This window comes from Myxocyprinus asiaticus, chromosome 23, assembly GCF_019703515.2.
Source record: "Myxocyprinus asiaticus isolate MX2 ecotype Aquarium Trade chromosome 23, UBuf_Myxa_2, whole genome shotgun sequence".
Lineage (NCBI taxonomy): Eukaryota > Metazoa > Chordata > Actinopteri > Cypriniformes > Catostomidae > Myxocyprinus > Myxocyprinus asiaticus.
In genome coordinates this window covers 21,185,756-21,200,280 of record NC_059366.1, presented here as the reverse complement: position 1 = coordinate 21,200,280, position 14,525 = coordinate 21,185,756, and the positions used below count along the sequence as shown (strand labels likewise).

The 14,525-nt window shown below is 41.0% G+C and overlaps 1 protein-coding gene across 2 annotated transcripts in view; it reads left to right on the top strand.

The window, feature by feature from the left end:
- Window positions 1–262: 262 nt before the first annotated feature.
- Window positions 263–14,525, top strand: part of LOC127414201 (GDNF family receptor alpha-1-like) — a 136,514-nt gene continuing 122,251 nt past the window's right edge. For both annotated transcript variants that reach the window (XM_051652061.1, XM_051652059.1), the window contains exons 1-3: window positions 263–717; window positions 1,406–1,708; window positions 2,343–2,426. In XM_051652061.1, coding sequence (XP_051508021.1) covers window positions 678–717; window positions 1,406–1,708; window positions 2,343–2,426 — 427 coding nt within the window. In that variant the 5' untranslated portion in view covers window positions 263–677. The remainder of the gene's footprint in view (window positions 718–1,405; window positions 1,709–2,342; window positions 2,427–14,525) is intronic.

Genomic DNA, 14,525 nt, shown 5'->3' with positions numbered 1-14,525 from the left:
TGATTTAGGGATGTATAGGCTAGAAGTTCCTTTTATTTCAATAACACCAGACTAATCTAGCCCATTTAGGTCATATTTTTCAACAAACATCTACAGGTCGCGCAAACAAAAGCAACCCAATTTCTCACACAGCGCTACACTCACAAGCTGAAGAGAAAAGAACTCCGAGAGCGTGCATGACTGATATGCCTTATACCGTTTTATAATAGGCTAACAGATAACAGGGTAGTCTGAATATTGAAAGTGCAGAAAAACACGAAAACTTAACTTTGGAGTTATCAAATTCAATTTATTTGTCATGTTGCCGTGTTGTTCGCAGAAACGTTGAGAGTACGCTGAGTCGCATGTGGTTTCTGGTTTGCGCAACTGAATGCCATAGTACTGTCGCGCGCTCAGTCGCACGCGCGTATCTTGAGAACTGGAGTTTTATTCTGCTGCCTCGCGACTCACCCTCTGCTTGTTTGTTCCATTGTCCACAAGTAATCTAAAAAAATTGTTATATCGGTTAGAGGCAGTTTTGGACCAGGTTACTGGATTTCCCCCCTTATATCCTCTGGATGTGCGTTCTGACCAACGATGTTTCAATGGACCTGAATGAGGAAGGATTATTTTGGTCCAAACAATAAATTGATTGTTCGAACAAACTAAGCGCGTGTTGCCCACTGGTAATAAACGCAATGATCATCGCCGTGATTTACTTCGTTGTACCGCTGTTTGGTGAGTTGGAATGCGCTTTTGCATGTGCAGTGATTGATTTGTATATTATATACAGCCATGGACATGTAGATAGACCGCAGTATTCGTGATTAACACCCAAATGTGATCACATAACAAAGTTTTTTTTATCCAAACGTTTGATAACATTTATCAAATGTTATCAAATTTGATAAATGGAGGATAGAGAGAACCATCCTTTTTTTTTTTTTTTTTTTTTTTTTTTTCGTGGAGAACTTGGAATGTTTGGCTGCATTTGTCTTTTTTACTTGAAAATATTGTAGCTATGGAGAGCCAGCTATGTTTCAACTTAAAATATCAATGTGTAAATATTTTAGTCTTTAAAGCTGCTTAATATTTTTTAAATCCCTTTATATTTCATGGACAATAATATTAAAAATGTTTCCGTACACTTTAAACGTATGATTTTAAACATTATAATAGGATATAACCTATTTGTAGTAGTAGTAGTAGTAGTAGTAATAGGTATCAGTAGGCTATTATTAGTAGCCTTTCAGTTTAGCCTAACTGTAAGAATTGATATTGCATTTAATTAAAACATTGATTACATGTCATTAAATGTAGCCTACTGATTGAGTTTTTGATGGCGGAAGGCTGATCTCTGTGATTGTTTAAATAAATTGCGATCCTTTTTTTGTAATGTCATTTATCCTATTATCGTCCTATACAGATGTGCTGCTATCTGTCGAAGACTCTTTCTTTACTAGTGCGAACCGCCTGGACTGTGTGAAGGCGAACGAGTTGTGTCTGAAGGAACCGGGATGCAGCACAAAGTACCGAACTATGAGGCAGTGCGTAGCGGGGAGGGAGAGCAACTTCAGTATGGTGACTGGAGTGGAGGCGAAGGATGAATGTCGGATTGCTTTGGATGCTCTAAAACAGAAACACTTGTACAACTGCCGGTGTAAAAGAGGCATGAAGAAAGAGAAGAACTGCCTGCGCATCTACTGGGGAATCTATCAGCACTTACAGGGTGCGCAGACCTGGTCTTTACAGTACACTGTAAACATCTATTACTGTGATTACATAGCTTCGTTTCAGACTGCATTTGATATGGTACACATATTTTTTGCATGGCATTGTTTATATTAAAGACTAAGCAGCCTTTGCACACCCATGCCAATGTAATACTAAGCTCTGTGCAGTCTTTTTCCACCTCACTGTTGGAGCTAAGGACTTACTTTGCCAAGTTATCAGATAGGGTGACTGAAAAGTTTTCAAATGCCTCTCTGAAGTGTGTCCGTTAAAGTTTATGGAGTGTGCAGTCATCCAGTCTTCTGCCTCTGATGCTTTATGATAGTGTGTGCACTCGTGTGAAGGGGGCAGGAACTCTCTCAGCTCAACTGACCAGTATACCTAATAAACCAGAAACTGGCTGCGGAAATGAAACCAGCACCATGAATCAATGACCTAAATTGAAGTTTTCCTACAAACAAATTGGGAAGATATTACCAGGATTATAGTTTAAAACACATTAAATAACAACATAATACAGTAATGAACAATTTATATTGCATATATCATATATGTGTATTTACTGATTCTAATGTATTTCTTCCCAAGTGACAATTAATTTATATATATACATATATATATATATATTACAGGTAATGATTTACTTGAGGATTCTCCATATGAGCCTGTGAAAACCCGGCTCTCAGATATATTTCAACTGGCCCCCATCTATTCAGGTAGGATGTACAATTTTTAATCAGCTTTAACCACAACTGGAAAATTTCCTGTTGATACGAGATTGTGAAAATGATAAACGTTGATATGGTATAGTTCAACCAGTGGGGTTTGTACATAAAGACAGTATTTTATTTCATGTCCTACTTGTTTTCCTTCCTCTTTTTTCCTGTTTATGCCCTTGTGAATGCATGCTATCTTCCAGTCTCTGGTCTTCTGGATCTTGCATGGGGAGACATAGTTCTGAATGCATGTGGTTAGTGCTCAGTACACTGTAGCCATCTCAGGGGCAATGTTTGTTTTGCTTGGTTTGATGATGTATCTGATTGAAAGTGTTGCTGATGTGTCAGTAGTGTTTTGAATACATTTATTTTGGGTGAGGCTGAAATGAAATAACTTTATAAATGCTCCTTAGTTTATTGAGGAAACACCATCATGAGGGTAGGGGGTTGTGTGAATCTGGCCTGAGATGCATGGATGCTGACTTGGATCACCCTCTAGATGGCAATGTTGTTCCCTTCTTCTCCCAAAAAGAGCAAAGATGCACTGTCAAAGGTTTTCACAACAGATGGTGACAGCAAAGCTTTAACAGCACCAGATGAAGTCAGAATGAATGTTTAAGTTTTTTGAAGCAATTGATTTCCTCGACATAGACCTGTGAGTGTGACAGTGGGAGAACTCAATTAACAAGTTACTTTGCAGTCTTATCAACAAGTATAAACTTTGCATCGGTAAGGTTAAATTATTTTTTAAATTCTTCAAACTGTAATTCAATAGAAGAAGAAAAAATGTTGTTACCTAGCTCACGTTCACATTACATTACAGCACTGTGTAGCTTAAAAACATGCTTTAAGTAATGCTGAAATTATTTGAAAATAAATGCAATATTTAAAATAATAATCATTAATAAAACTTAAAAATACAAGTTTTTTAATTATTAATAGTTAATTATGTATATTTATTTTCTAGAGAGTGATAGCACATAATTAACTTATTATTAAATAAATACATTTCTCAGGTGTTTCTCATGGCTGTTTTTTTTTTTTTTTTTTTCAGCATTCAAAATTAGATTGCTCCAAAGTCTGTCTAAAACTGTTGCATATACTGAGAGTACAGTTTGCATGAGTTTAATTGAATTATAAGGCTCCGTGTGTAAACTATATTTATATGTACCTATTCTCTTGTCTGCAATTACAGTATAGTTTCACTATATACCTTTGTCCATCCATTCAAAATTGGTCTAAAGATTTTTATTAGATGCCAGAAAATTGTGAAAGGCCTGCTAATCCATAGTGTTGTCTCCAGGTGCTGTGTGAAAATATGTTAGGCTTATAAGGTCTGACTCCTGGCTTTTACAGATGTGGAGGAAAAAGCAGTTGATCGAGTAGCTTAAACTTTCAAAATTCAATGTCACTGGTAAGTCATGTCAATCAAAATAATGAAAGCAAAGAACCGTAAAGTCTGGTTAGAGCTTTCCTTAGGGAATCAGAGTAAGCCGGTAACACCACAGTAATTAAAATACCTTGCTGTTTTTCCCTCACTCTCTTTTAGCGGTTGTGAGAACAGAGAGAGTTATGGCAGAGTGCTCTGTATATGAGGGTGCTCCTTATTCCCCATTGGAAAGCTCTTTACATTGATTGACAGCTTAGTTCCATGGCTAAGAAACAGGCCATGTGGGGAATCAGTTCCCCACCTACATTGGGATTTATAACACAGACACTGTGGCTGGGCAGACAGACTGTAAGTGGTAGGTCACAGTTTTATCAGCACATCCTCCTTATGGCCATCAGATAAAGGTTTGTAAATGTTTTGTTTTGTTTTGTTTTGTAACTTTGACGATCATTCCACAAACATGTATTATAATACCTTATACCTTCCGTGGCTAAGAAACAGGCCAAGCAGGGAATCTGTTCCCAAATTAAAAGGAGATTTTTGACACAGACACTGAGGCAGGGCAGACTGCAGTCTAGATGTCTGTCTGTAAGTAGTAGGTCACAGTTCCATCAGCACATCCTCCTCAGCCCATCACATGGCGATCAGATAAAATAATGTTTTGTTTTGTTTTGGAACTTGGAAGGTTATTCCACAAACATATATTATAATGCCTAATACCTTAAATAATAATATCTTAAATTCATATAGTTTAGGAGCAGTGTGTTTGTTTGTTTTCACAGCTCACCCAATTTTTCAGATATCACAACAATCTGAGTGATGATTTCACATTCAGTGTAGTCACCATTACATTTCCTGCCATAAATCAGTTCCATCAGATGATTAAAAAAAAAATAAAACCATTGTTATATTAGTACAAAGTGGAAATGTTTTGTTTTTTGAAATCACACACTATAAAGATAAAAAAAAACTTCTATATGACATCACTGAGAGCTTGTTTAAGAATACAAAATAAAAGGCCAAGGGTCACAATTTTTATTTATTTATTTATTTATTTATTTATTTATTTTTTTGTGTTTTTAAAAAAAAAAAAAAAAACAGCTGCACTCCATTGAGCCTCGTTTGGGGTTCCCTGTGCAGAACATTCTCAGTCCTCATGAAAACTACCTCTTCCCCTTTCCGTTTTCCTGCTGAGTACCCTGCTGGGTTCTACCTGTATTGATGTCTGCTTTTCACTCGATTAGATGGCTTATTGAATGCTCCAAGGCTTTCTCTTTCTCAGATCTACTGCCCCTTATTTGCCTGATGTGTCCTCATGTTCCTTAGTGCCAATAAAACAAATACAAGGACAGGGTGATGTCTGGGTCAACGTTTTGTTCTATGTCACTTACTACAGTTTTTGCAGATGGAATGGATTGACATGCCGTCTTCCTCCGCTTATAAATGTAGATGTATGTGTTGCTTTTAAATGGCCTGAAATGTAAAAAAACAAAAAAACAAAAAACAACTTGGTGAGGATGGTAAATGTAAACTGTGAAATGAAGAGTTGATCCAGTTCACCTGGCCTGAATCATGGGTCAGATGAATATGGTGCATTGATGAAAATGGAAATTCCTCTGCCTTTGTTTTGCATTTGCCCTTAAGAAAGTGAGTGTTAGAGATATATAAGACAGAAGGAGAGAGAAGAAAAGGTGTGGGAGCAAAAGAGAGCCATATTAGAGGTGAGAGGTTATAAGTGTGATGACAATAGAGATAAGAAAGGGAAAAATAAATTAAGTGGAATTTTATAACTGTAACAAGAAACTGCATGAAAGCATAAAAACAGAGGGAATTGGCAAATGAAATGTATGTAGGTTGCAGTAAGCTTAAAGATTTGAGAAAACTGCCACTTTTCACAGCTAGTTTATTCACACTTATTTGGCACTTTCTTTTTCTCTGATCTGAGTTGAGTTTACATTACCTCCACAACAGAGAGAAACCAAGCGGCTAAACACTCAGAACACAGTTTACTCCAGCACACTGTCATTCTGTATCTTAACAGTGTCTATTTCAGCCACATACCGTTATAGAACATCTGAACTGGAACAACCTTAGAACCACAGAAAATCAACAAAAGGCCTTGATGGTGGTAATTCAATCTTTTTGAGGGGAAAATAAAAATGCACCAGTTTGTGAAAACATGAGCTGTTATAGTTATAGAGATACATGGTGTAAGATTGTCGGCCAATTGTCATTTAGTTCTCAGTGACCCTGGGAGACAAATGGGCCCTGGGAGAGAATGTGATGCAAAGTGTAATAGCCAGTATTCTTATATACGGCCTGAGTTGGCTGGACTGAAATTGCCTAAATGATGGGGTAGCCATAAGAAAACGAAGAGGACATCAAACAATCTCGGAAAGCACAACTTTGAATAAGGAAGACATTTTTCATTTCTTGGGCTTTCCAGAGTGCTTTTTTGTGGTTGCAACCGTTTGTCTGTCATTTTGGAGATGTGAAAGTACCCCAACACACTGCTGTTAATGAATGTTATTTCTCCCTTCAAATAAATATTTCTTTAGGCAGGTATCCTATCCCACTTCTCCTCCTTTAATTGATAGGGAAAAGTAAGGTCTTGCATTTCTTCATGGTTATGATGTATAAACAATGATAAACTGTGTCTCTCTGGTTTAGCAGAAGGTTATAGTATCCCCTTCCCATTTATGTCAACCTTGGAAAGTGTGAGTTGTATGTCCTTTCAGGCTTGCTGTGAAAACCTTTTCAAAATCACTACTGACATGATGCCGTGAAGCTGTCAACAACTGTAGCCAGCTAGTGCTGCAGCACCGCTCAGTTAATCAACTCCAGACAGAGAAAACGTTACTACACTGTGTGCTGGCCACTGTAAACTCTCCGACAACAAAACATGGAGATAGTTCATGTAAGGGGCCATGCATTCACATGTTTTTGTCTGCGCTGTTTTTCAATCATTTTCCTATGTAAACATGCGCTAGATAGGTGTCTTTGACCATTGTTCAGCGTCTCGCAGGAGTGCTACATTTTTAGACTCCATGTCAAGTTAAAAAGAACTTCAACTGTTAAAAAGGCTTCTTGAGACACCTACATTCTGTCTCTTTTTATTGTGCCAGAAAATCAAAATGCTTTAGCCCCTTTCACACATACAGCCTTTTCCAGAAAAGTTTTTTGAAAATACTGGTAAATTTTGTTCTGGCAATCTCCCTTAATGAGAAGTTGTAGGGTACAACAGGTCTAAAGGCACCCCTTAAGGAAATTTTGCTTTTTTCTGGTCACAAAATTCAGTTTTTTAAAAAAAAGGTGGTGAGGGACCCTTGGGGTAAAAGGCTCCCTCACTTGGGCTAAAAGGCCCATAGGGGATTTAAAGTGATATTGAATAGATACTGACAATTTGTCAGCTATTGCAAATCATTTTGAGACAGCAAGATTTTTTTATTTATTTTTTAATAAATTAAGATAATGCTTACTCAAAGTAACTACTTCGGAAAAAAGTCAACCATGTCCTGTTAATTTCAAAACACATTTTGTATTTTATTACATCAAGTATTCTACAAACAAACTAATCTCTATTATGATTGGATGAGTCAATGTGAGCCAACTTTGAAAATTTTTAATAACAAATCTATTCGCCCCACTTAAAAAACAATGTGTTTAATATGGGCTTTTTACCCCAAATGCTATTGTTTCACTTATTGGACAGTTATTGAAAAATGTTTGATTTAATGTCCTTACACAAAACTGAAAATGATAAGTATTTTGTCTCAAAAGAAATGTGTTAATTTCAGGGATTTTCATTAGCTACATAAATTTGCAACATTTTAAAAAATAATAAAAATTACATCAAATTGCCTCACAATCAAACTTTAGACACCACACACAAAGATCCCATGGAACAGGACAATTTTCCAGTGTATTTTGACAAACAGGTGTTTAGGAAAGTTCTGTGGTAATTTTTGTTGGTATTTAGTATTTTGGGAGAAAGAAAATCAAAGGAGCCTTTTACCCTGCCGAGCCTTTAGCCCTGTTGTACCCTATTATTATATATACATTTCCATATTGATTGTGTGTGTGATCAGCACATGTACATTTACCAGTATAGGCAAGGATTTTCTGTAATTTACCTGGTTGCATATGTGAACGCTGAGGCTTAGAGGTTACATGAGTCCAAAATATTTGAAATCCCTGGTTCAGTTTATTGTACAACCACAAATCCCAACAATAACCAGGAAATAATTGTTACATTTACTCTATAATTATTTTTTTTAAATTAAATAATTGAGTTAAGTTCTGATGCATGACGCACAACTAACTAATAACTAACAAGCCCAAAAAGGAGACTTCTTTTTCAAAAACGATAAATTGGTCAACCTCTAATCATGTAAAGCATTGTGGTTAATTTGTGAATATTTAGCGTCTGCATTCACATGCCACAGTTCTGCTGTTTCCACACATTGCCTACCCACCTTTGCTCTGTGCTGTGCAGGTATTTGATACCTCTCTTGACACAAAGCACCGGAACTCTTTTCATCTCGGCAAGAGTAGGAGCACAGTGCTTGACAAGCTATCCTCTAACGAAGTCAGCCCTCCATCCCCACAATAAAAGGTGGACCATTACTGCTGTTCTGGGAAAGTCCATCATGCAATGCAAAAGCCTTTCATGTTGGATCTGTTATTGCACTGTTAGTGCAGATCAGGTGGCCCAAGAAGGCAGCATCAGGCTATCATCTCCCAGCTCCCCTCTCTCTATTTTGGGGTTTTTGTTCAGCTAAACTCTCTTCTATCCTCCTGGAGCTAGCTGCTGTTCAGGGAGACATCCGCTACGAAAGCTAATCAATAGTAAGCCATGTTAAAATAGCAACTTGAAGCTGTGACTAAGAAACCATTGATTTCTTTGTTTCTCTCTTTTTCCATTCGCATTAGTCCTTTTGTTGTGGTGGATCAGAGGATTATCTGTCTGTTGCTAATGCTTAGGTAGACAATTAAGGCCGATTTATACTTCTGCGTCAAACCTATGGCATAGGCTTCGCATAGTGGCTAACAGTGTTGGGTAACGCTACTTTTAAAAGTAACTTGTTAGAATATTGCGTTATCCCTTAAAGTAACTTCATTAAAAAAGTATTTGTTTGTTTTTTTATGGAAAGTAAAGCGCTACTTTTGCGTAACTTTTTTCTCACAGCCACTTTCTCTTCTGCTATGCATGCATTCCATACAAATAAGCCATGCATTGCATACAAGAGACATTACAGGTCATGCTAGCTACTGTACAACACTCTTTTCAAAACAATATAGTAAACAAACAGATATTTAGAAAGTAGGTATTCACGTCATATTTATAATAAAGAATCAATAACATGAATGTGCATGATTTGTTTTTCCATCAACATGGCAGCCAATATGAATAATGAAGAATAACCTTCATAGTCTTACCTAAAGCAGCAAAGTCCAACACTTGAACCTGCATCATATATGTCATCATGTGCTGTGCCCATCGACAATGCCATAGTCAACTTAAGATGTTTTTCAAAAGTCTAGATAAAGTTAAGTGGTGAATGCCAGCCTAACATGTTCAAGGAACAAGTCTGATAAATAAATGAATATTTTTCACTTAAGTCATCTCAGTGCACGCTTGTTTTGAGTTGATCCACAGTGCATACAGATGCCACAACTTCAAAGGCACATATTGATACAACTTGAATGGAACCTTTTCTAATGCTACCAAAATGTCATAAAAACGGTTTGCTCCATGAATCAAACTACTTGTTTATTATAAAACAAAAATGTAGAATATTTTTAGAAACTAAGACATTTTCTCTACATACACAATCGATGTAGAACGTTGCTTGGAGTCACTGATCCAGAGTCAGCTTTTCTCATCCCATTCTCCCAGTTACAGGGAGCTGTAACACGGAGCAGTTTGGCTGCATAACTCAGTGAATTGAGCAAGTATTTCACCCTGTGTATCATGTCATGGCCAGTGGAAGACTAGTCTTATAATCCCTCTGCCTAAATGTGTTTACTGATTTTTTTTAATGCAGTGTTTATAAACACATGTATCAATCACTTTTCACTCAACTGAATGTTGACCTCATATTATGCTAAAACACAAAATGTGCATGCACGTTAGCGAGTTGATTGACAGGCAGGGGCGTAGCAGTCATTTTAAAAGTGTGGTGGGGGCACAGCTGTCAATAGGTGGCTCATACAGACCCAACACTTACAGTGCAGTGTTAATATATTACAGTATATATTAATATATAAGTATAATTATTATATTAATATACATATTATTTAGTTTTAATATTTGTAGTATTTTAAAGATTCAAGTATAGCAAAATTTGACTAAATTAGCTGCAAAAATAAAGGGCATCCTGTGGAGCACTTGCTTCTGTTTCACACATGACAATAAAAGACTGAGCACAAACTGGTACTGAATAAATTATTTAATCAATTACAATAATAACAATTGTGCATGTGCACAATTACATTTTTTACTCTGTGCTTGTGCATTGTGGGATTAAAATGGATCCAAGTGGCTGGAGTGTTTTGACCTCGTTCACCAATATTCGTTCAGATCCATTTAATGATTCAGTGAGCATTTCTGTTGATGCCAAAAGGTGGTGACAAATGAGTGTCTTGTGTGAAATTAGTTACTCACTGAATCAATGATCAAAATACATTTTTAATCCTTTAAAATTTGTTTGTCTACAGACCTACAAAGAGACTTCAATAGAGGTTTTAAGCATTATAAGAGCAAATCAAATCTATCATTTCCCTAAAGTTTGTAAGCTGCTGAGCATGACTTTTATCAAAAGACAACAATAATAGTCTTATAATAATTATGAGTTTCAATAACGTTCGTACGTTTTCATATATAAAAAAGCGTGACTACATATTCACTTCAGTAAAATGCAAAAGTGTTCTAAGAACGTAGCAGATCTATCTTTTTTTCCTACAGTTTGTTGACAGGACATCAACATAGAGGTAAAAAACAGGAGCTGATATTAAAAATAGCTTTACACATTTAACACAGATCTAGTAATCTGCTTAAATTGGCAAAAACAACCAATCAAACTATTACCTCACAAACATAATGTAAAAAGCATAATTTAATGAGGACTCAGGCGCTGATATAAACCACTTACAATGTGTGCTTAAAAGGATTGTCCTTTGTTTTTTTTCTGCAGTGCATTGTACGTAATGCTGCCAGTCAAGAACGATATGGCGATAAATAACTCTAATTTGTGTGTTCCTCATCTCTAGATTATTAATTTAGATGAACATCAATGCCATAAAAAACATGGATAAATTAGCATTGTTGAAAGCAACTTTGTAGAAATGAACGGAGCCGCGTTGAGTAGACTGTCTGACTGACGGCCTATTATGTAAGGGTTGTTTCGGCTCATGAAACTCACCTGTGATTGGCTGGATGGTCACTCAATCAGCCCAAAGTAACAAAATGCAAAGAATACTGTATACCAATCCACCATTTGGACTTGGTATGGGTTTAGATTGGAGTGTGGGGGACAAAAATCACCTTTTTAAAGAGTGAGGGGGATGTGTTACGCCCTTGTTGACAGGCGATGTCTGTATCTAAAATGTGATTGGCTCGTTTACCTGCAAGGCAGGACTTTGGTCTGGGTCCAGGAAGCCGCCACACTCCTGGTGGAGTGTGCCTGAAGCCCCAAGGGGGCGGCACGTCCTGGGTGTGGTATGCCAAAGCGATGGCGTCAATGACCCAGTGGGCGATCCTCTGTTTGGAGGCAGTGCTCCCATTCCGCTGTCCTCCGAAGCAGACAAAGAGCTGCTCAGAGCTTCTAAAGCTCTGCGTGCAATCCAAGTAGATGCGCAAAGCACGCACCGGACACAGTAACAAAAAGGCTGGGTCTGCCTCCTCCTGGGGCAGCTTCACTTGCAGGTTCACCACCTGATCTCTAAACGGGGTTGTGGGAACCTTGGGCATATAGCTCATTCGGGGCCTCAGGACAACGTGAGAGTATTCCAGGCCGAACTCCAGGCACATGTCCCTGACAGAGAACGCCTGCAGGTCCCCTACCCTCTTGATGGGCGTGAGCTCAGTCAGGAGGGCAGTCTTCAAGAGACTGCCTTTAGCTCAACTGACTCCAGGGCTCAAACGTGGCTCCCCGTAGGACCACAGAGAGATCCCATGAGGGAATGAGGCTAGGTCTGGGAGGATTCAACCTCCTCACGCCTCTAAGGAACTCGATGATCAGGTCGTGCTTCCCTAAATAATTACCGTCAACTGCATTGTGGTGCGCCGCCATAGCGGCCACGTACACCGTCAAGGTGGGGGGGACAGCTGCCCCATCAGAATCTCCTGCAGGAAGGAAAGCACTGACCCGACTGCACATCTCTGGGGGTCTTCGCGTCAGGAAGAACACCACTAAGTGAACAGACGCCACTTAAAGGCATACAGATGCCTCATAGAGGGAGCCCTAACCTGAGTGATCGTGCCTACCACCATGGGTGGTAAGCCACTTAGGTCTTCCACGTCACGTCGAAGGGCCAGACATGAACATTCCGGTCTGGTCGCGGGTGCCAGATGGTGCCCCGTCCCTGAGAGAGGAGAACCCTCCTCAGGGGAATTCGCCAGGGAGGGGCTGTCGCGAGGAGTGTGAGGTCCGAGACCCAAGTCTGTGTGGGCCAGTAGGTTGCCACTAGGAAGACCTGCTCCTCGTCCTCCCTGGCCTTGCACAGGGTCTGTGCAAGTAGGTTAATTGAGGGGAACACGTACTAGCACGGCCCCCGGGGCCAGCTGTGTGCCAGCACATCTGTGCCGAGGGAAGCCTCGGTCAGGGCGTACCAGAGTGTGCAGTGGGTAGATTCATGGGAAGCGAACAGGCTTACCTGCGCTTGACCGAAGCGTCTACCGCGCTGTCGAGGTCGCGTGGGATGTGAGTGGCTCGCAACGACTTGAGTCGCTGTTGACTCCAGAGGAGGCGGCAGCGGGCGAGTTGCGACATGCGATGTGAGTGCAAGCCACCTTGGCGGCTACTGTATGCTACCATAACCGTGTTGTCTGTCCGGACCAACATGTGCTTGCCCTGGATCAACGGTCAAAGCCTCTGCAGGGCGAGCAACATTGCGAGCAACTCGAGGCAGTTGACATGCCAACACAGTCGCGGCCCTGTCCCGGAGCCCGTGGCTATGTGCCCATTGCACACGGCGCCCCAGCCACACTCGGATGCGTCTTTCGTAACCACGATGTGCCTGGGGTACTTGCACTAAGGGGACTCCTGCCCACAGGAATGCAAGGCCCATCCATGGGCTGAACAGGTAGCGGCAGATCGGCATGATGACCACGCGATGTGTGCCATGGCGCCATGCCTACCTCGCAACTTGAGTCTGACGCCAGTGCTGAAGCAGTCTCACATGCATCGACCTGAGCGGCGTGACCACCGTTGAGGACGCCATATGCCCCAGGAGCCTCTTAAAATGCTTCAGTGGGACCGCCGTGCTCTGCCTGAACAACAGGAACTTCATGCAGTTCAGCACTGACTGCGTGTGCTCGCTCGTGAGGCACGCCATCATAGAGACTGAGTCTAACTCCAACCCGAGAAAAGAGATGCGCTGTACCGGGGAGAGCTGCTCTTTCTCCAGTTGACCCGAAGCCCCAACTGGCTGAGGTGCCTGAGCACCAGGTCCCTGTGTGCACACAACAAGTCTCAACAGTGAGCTGGAGCCAGCCAGTCTTCGAGACAGTTGAGGATACAGATGCCCACTTCCCTTAGCGGGGCAAGGGCTGCCTCTGCGACTTCCGTGAAGACACGAGGCGACAGGGACTGACCGAAGGGGAGGACCTTGTACTGGTGCGCCCGACCCTCGAAGGCGAACCAAAGAAAGGGCCTGTGCTGAGGATAAACCGAGACATTGAAGTATGCATCCTTCAGGTCTACTGCCATGAACCAATCCTGATGCTGGATGCTCGCTAAAATGCGTTTCCACATCAGCATCTTGAACGGGAGTCTGTGCAAGGCCCGGTTCAGAACTCGCAGGTCCAGGATTGGTCGCAACCCACCGCCTTTCCTTGATACGATGAAGTAGGGGCTGCAGAACCTCTTCTTCATCTCGGCTGGAGGGACAGGCTCTACCGCGTCCTTCCACAGAAGGGACACGATCTCCACAGGGAGGGCAGCGGCATTCTCACCCTGCACTTGAGATAAAACAGACGCCGCTGAACCCAGGCGGGTGCCTGGTGAACTGAATTGTATGGCCGAGTTGGACGGTCCCGGTCAGCCATCGTGACGGGTTAGGGAGCGCAAGCCACGGTCCCAAGCTCCGGGTGAGAGGGACCATGCAGACAATCACGTTGGACGTACCGGTGGGTGGGGCCTCGCGGTGGGGCGGAACCGGAGGCGCCCACGTTGAGGGGGCTCGGACCCCGAACTCGTGGCCGTGCTGAATCTAGGGACATTGAAGCACTTATCTGGCTACGGGTACCCACCATAGGTTGTGAGCCAGCTCCTTTTATACCCGTATGTTTGGGGGAGTGGCATGCAAATTCCACTCGCCAATTCCCATTGGCCTTTTCTCAAAGATCAGAGGTGTTTGGGGCTCCCAAGGGTGACCCCTAGTGTCACTACATTTACACAACGTTGAGTGAGTGACAGATAGGGAACAACAGGTTTATGATCAGACAGACAAAACTCAGTAATTACATCATTGTAGATGGGAAGACT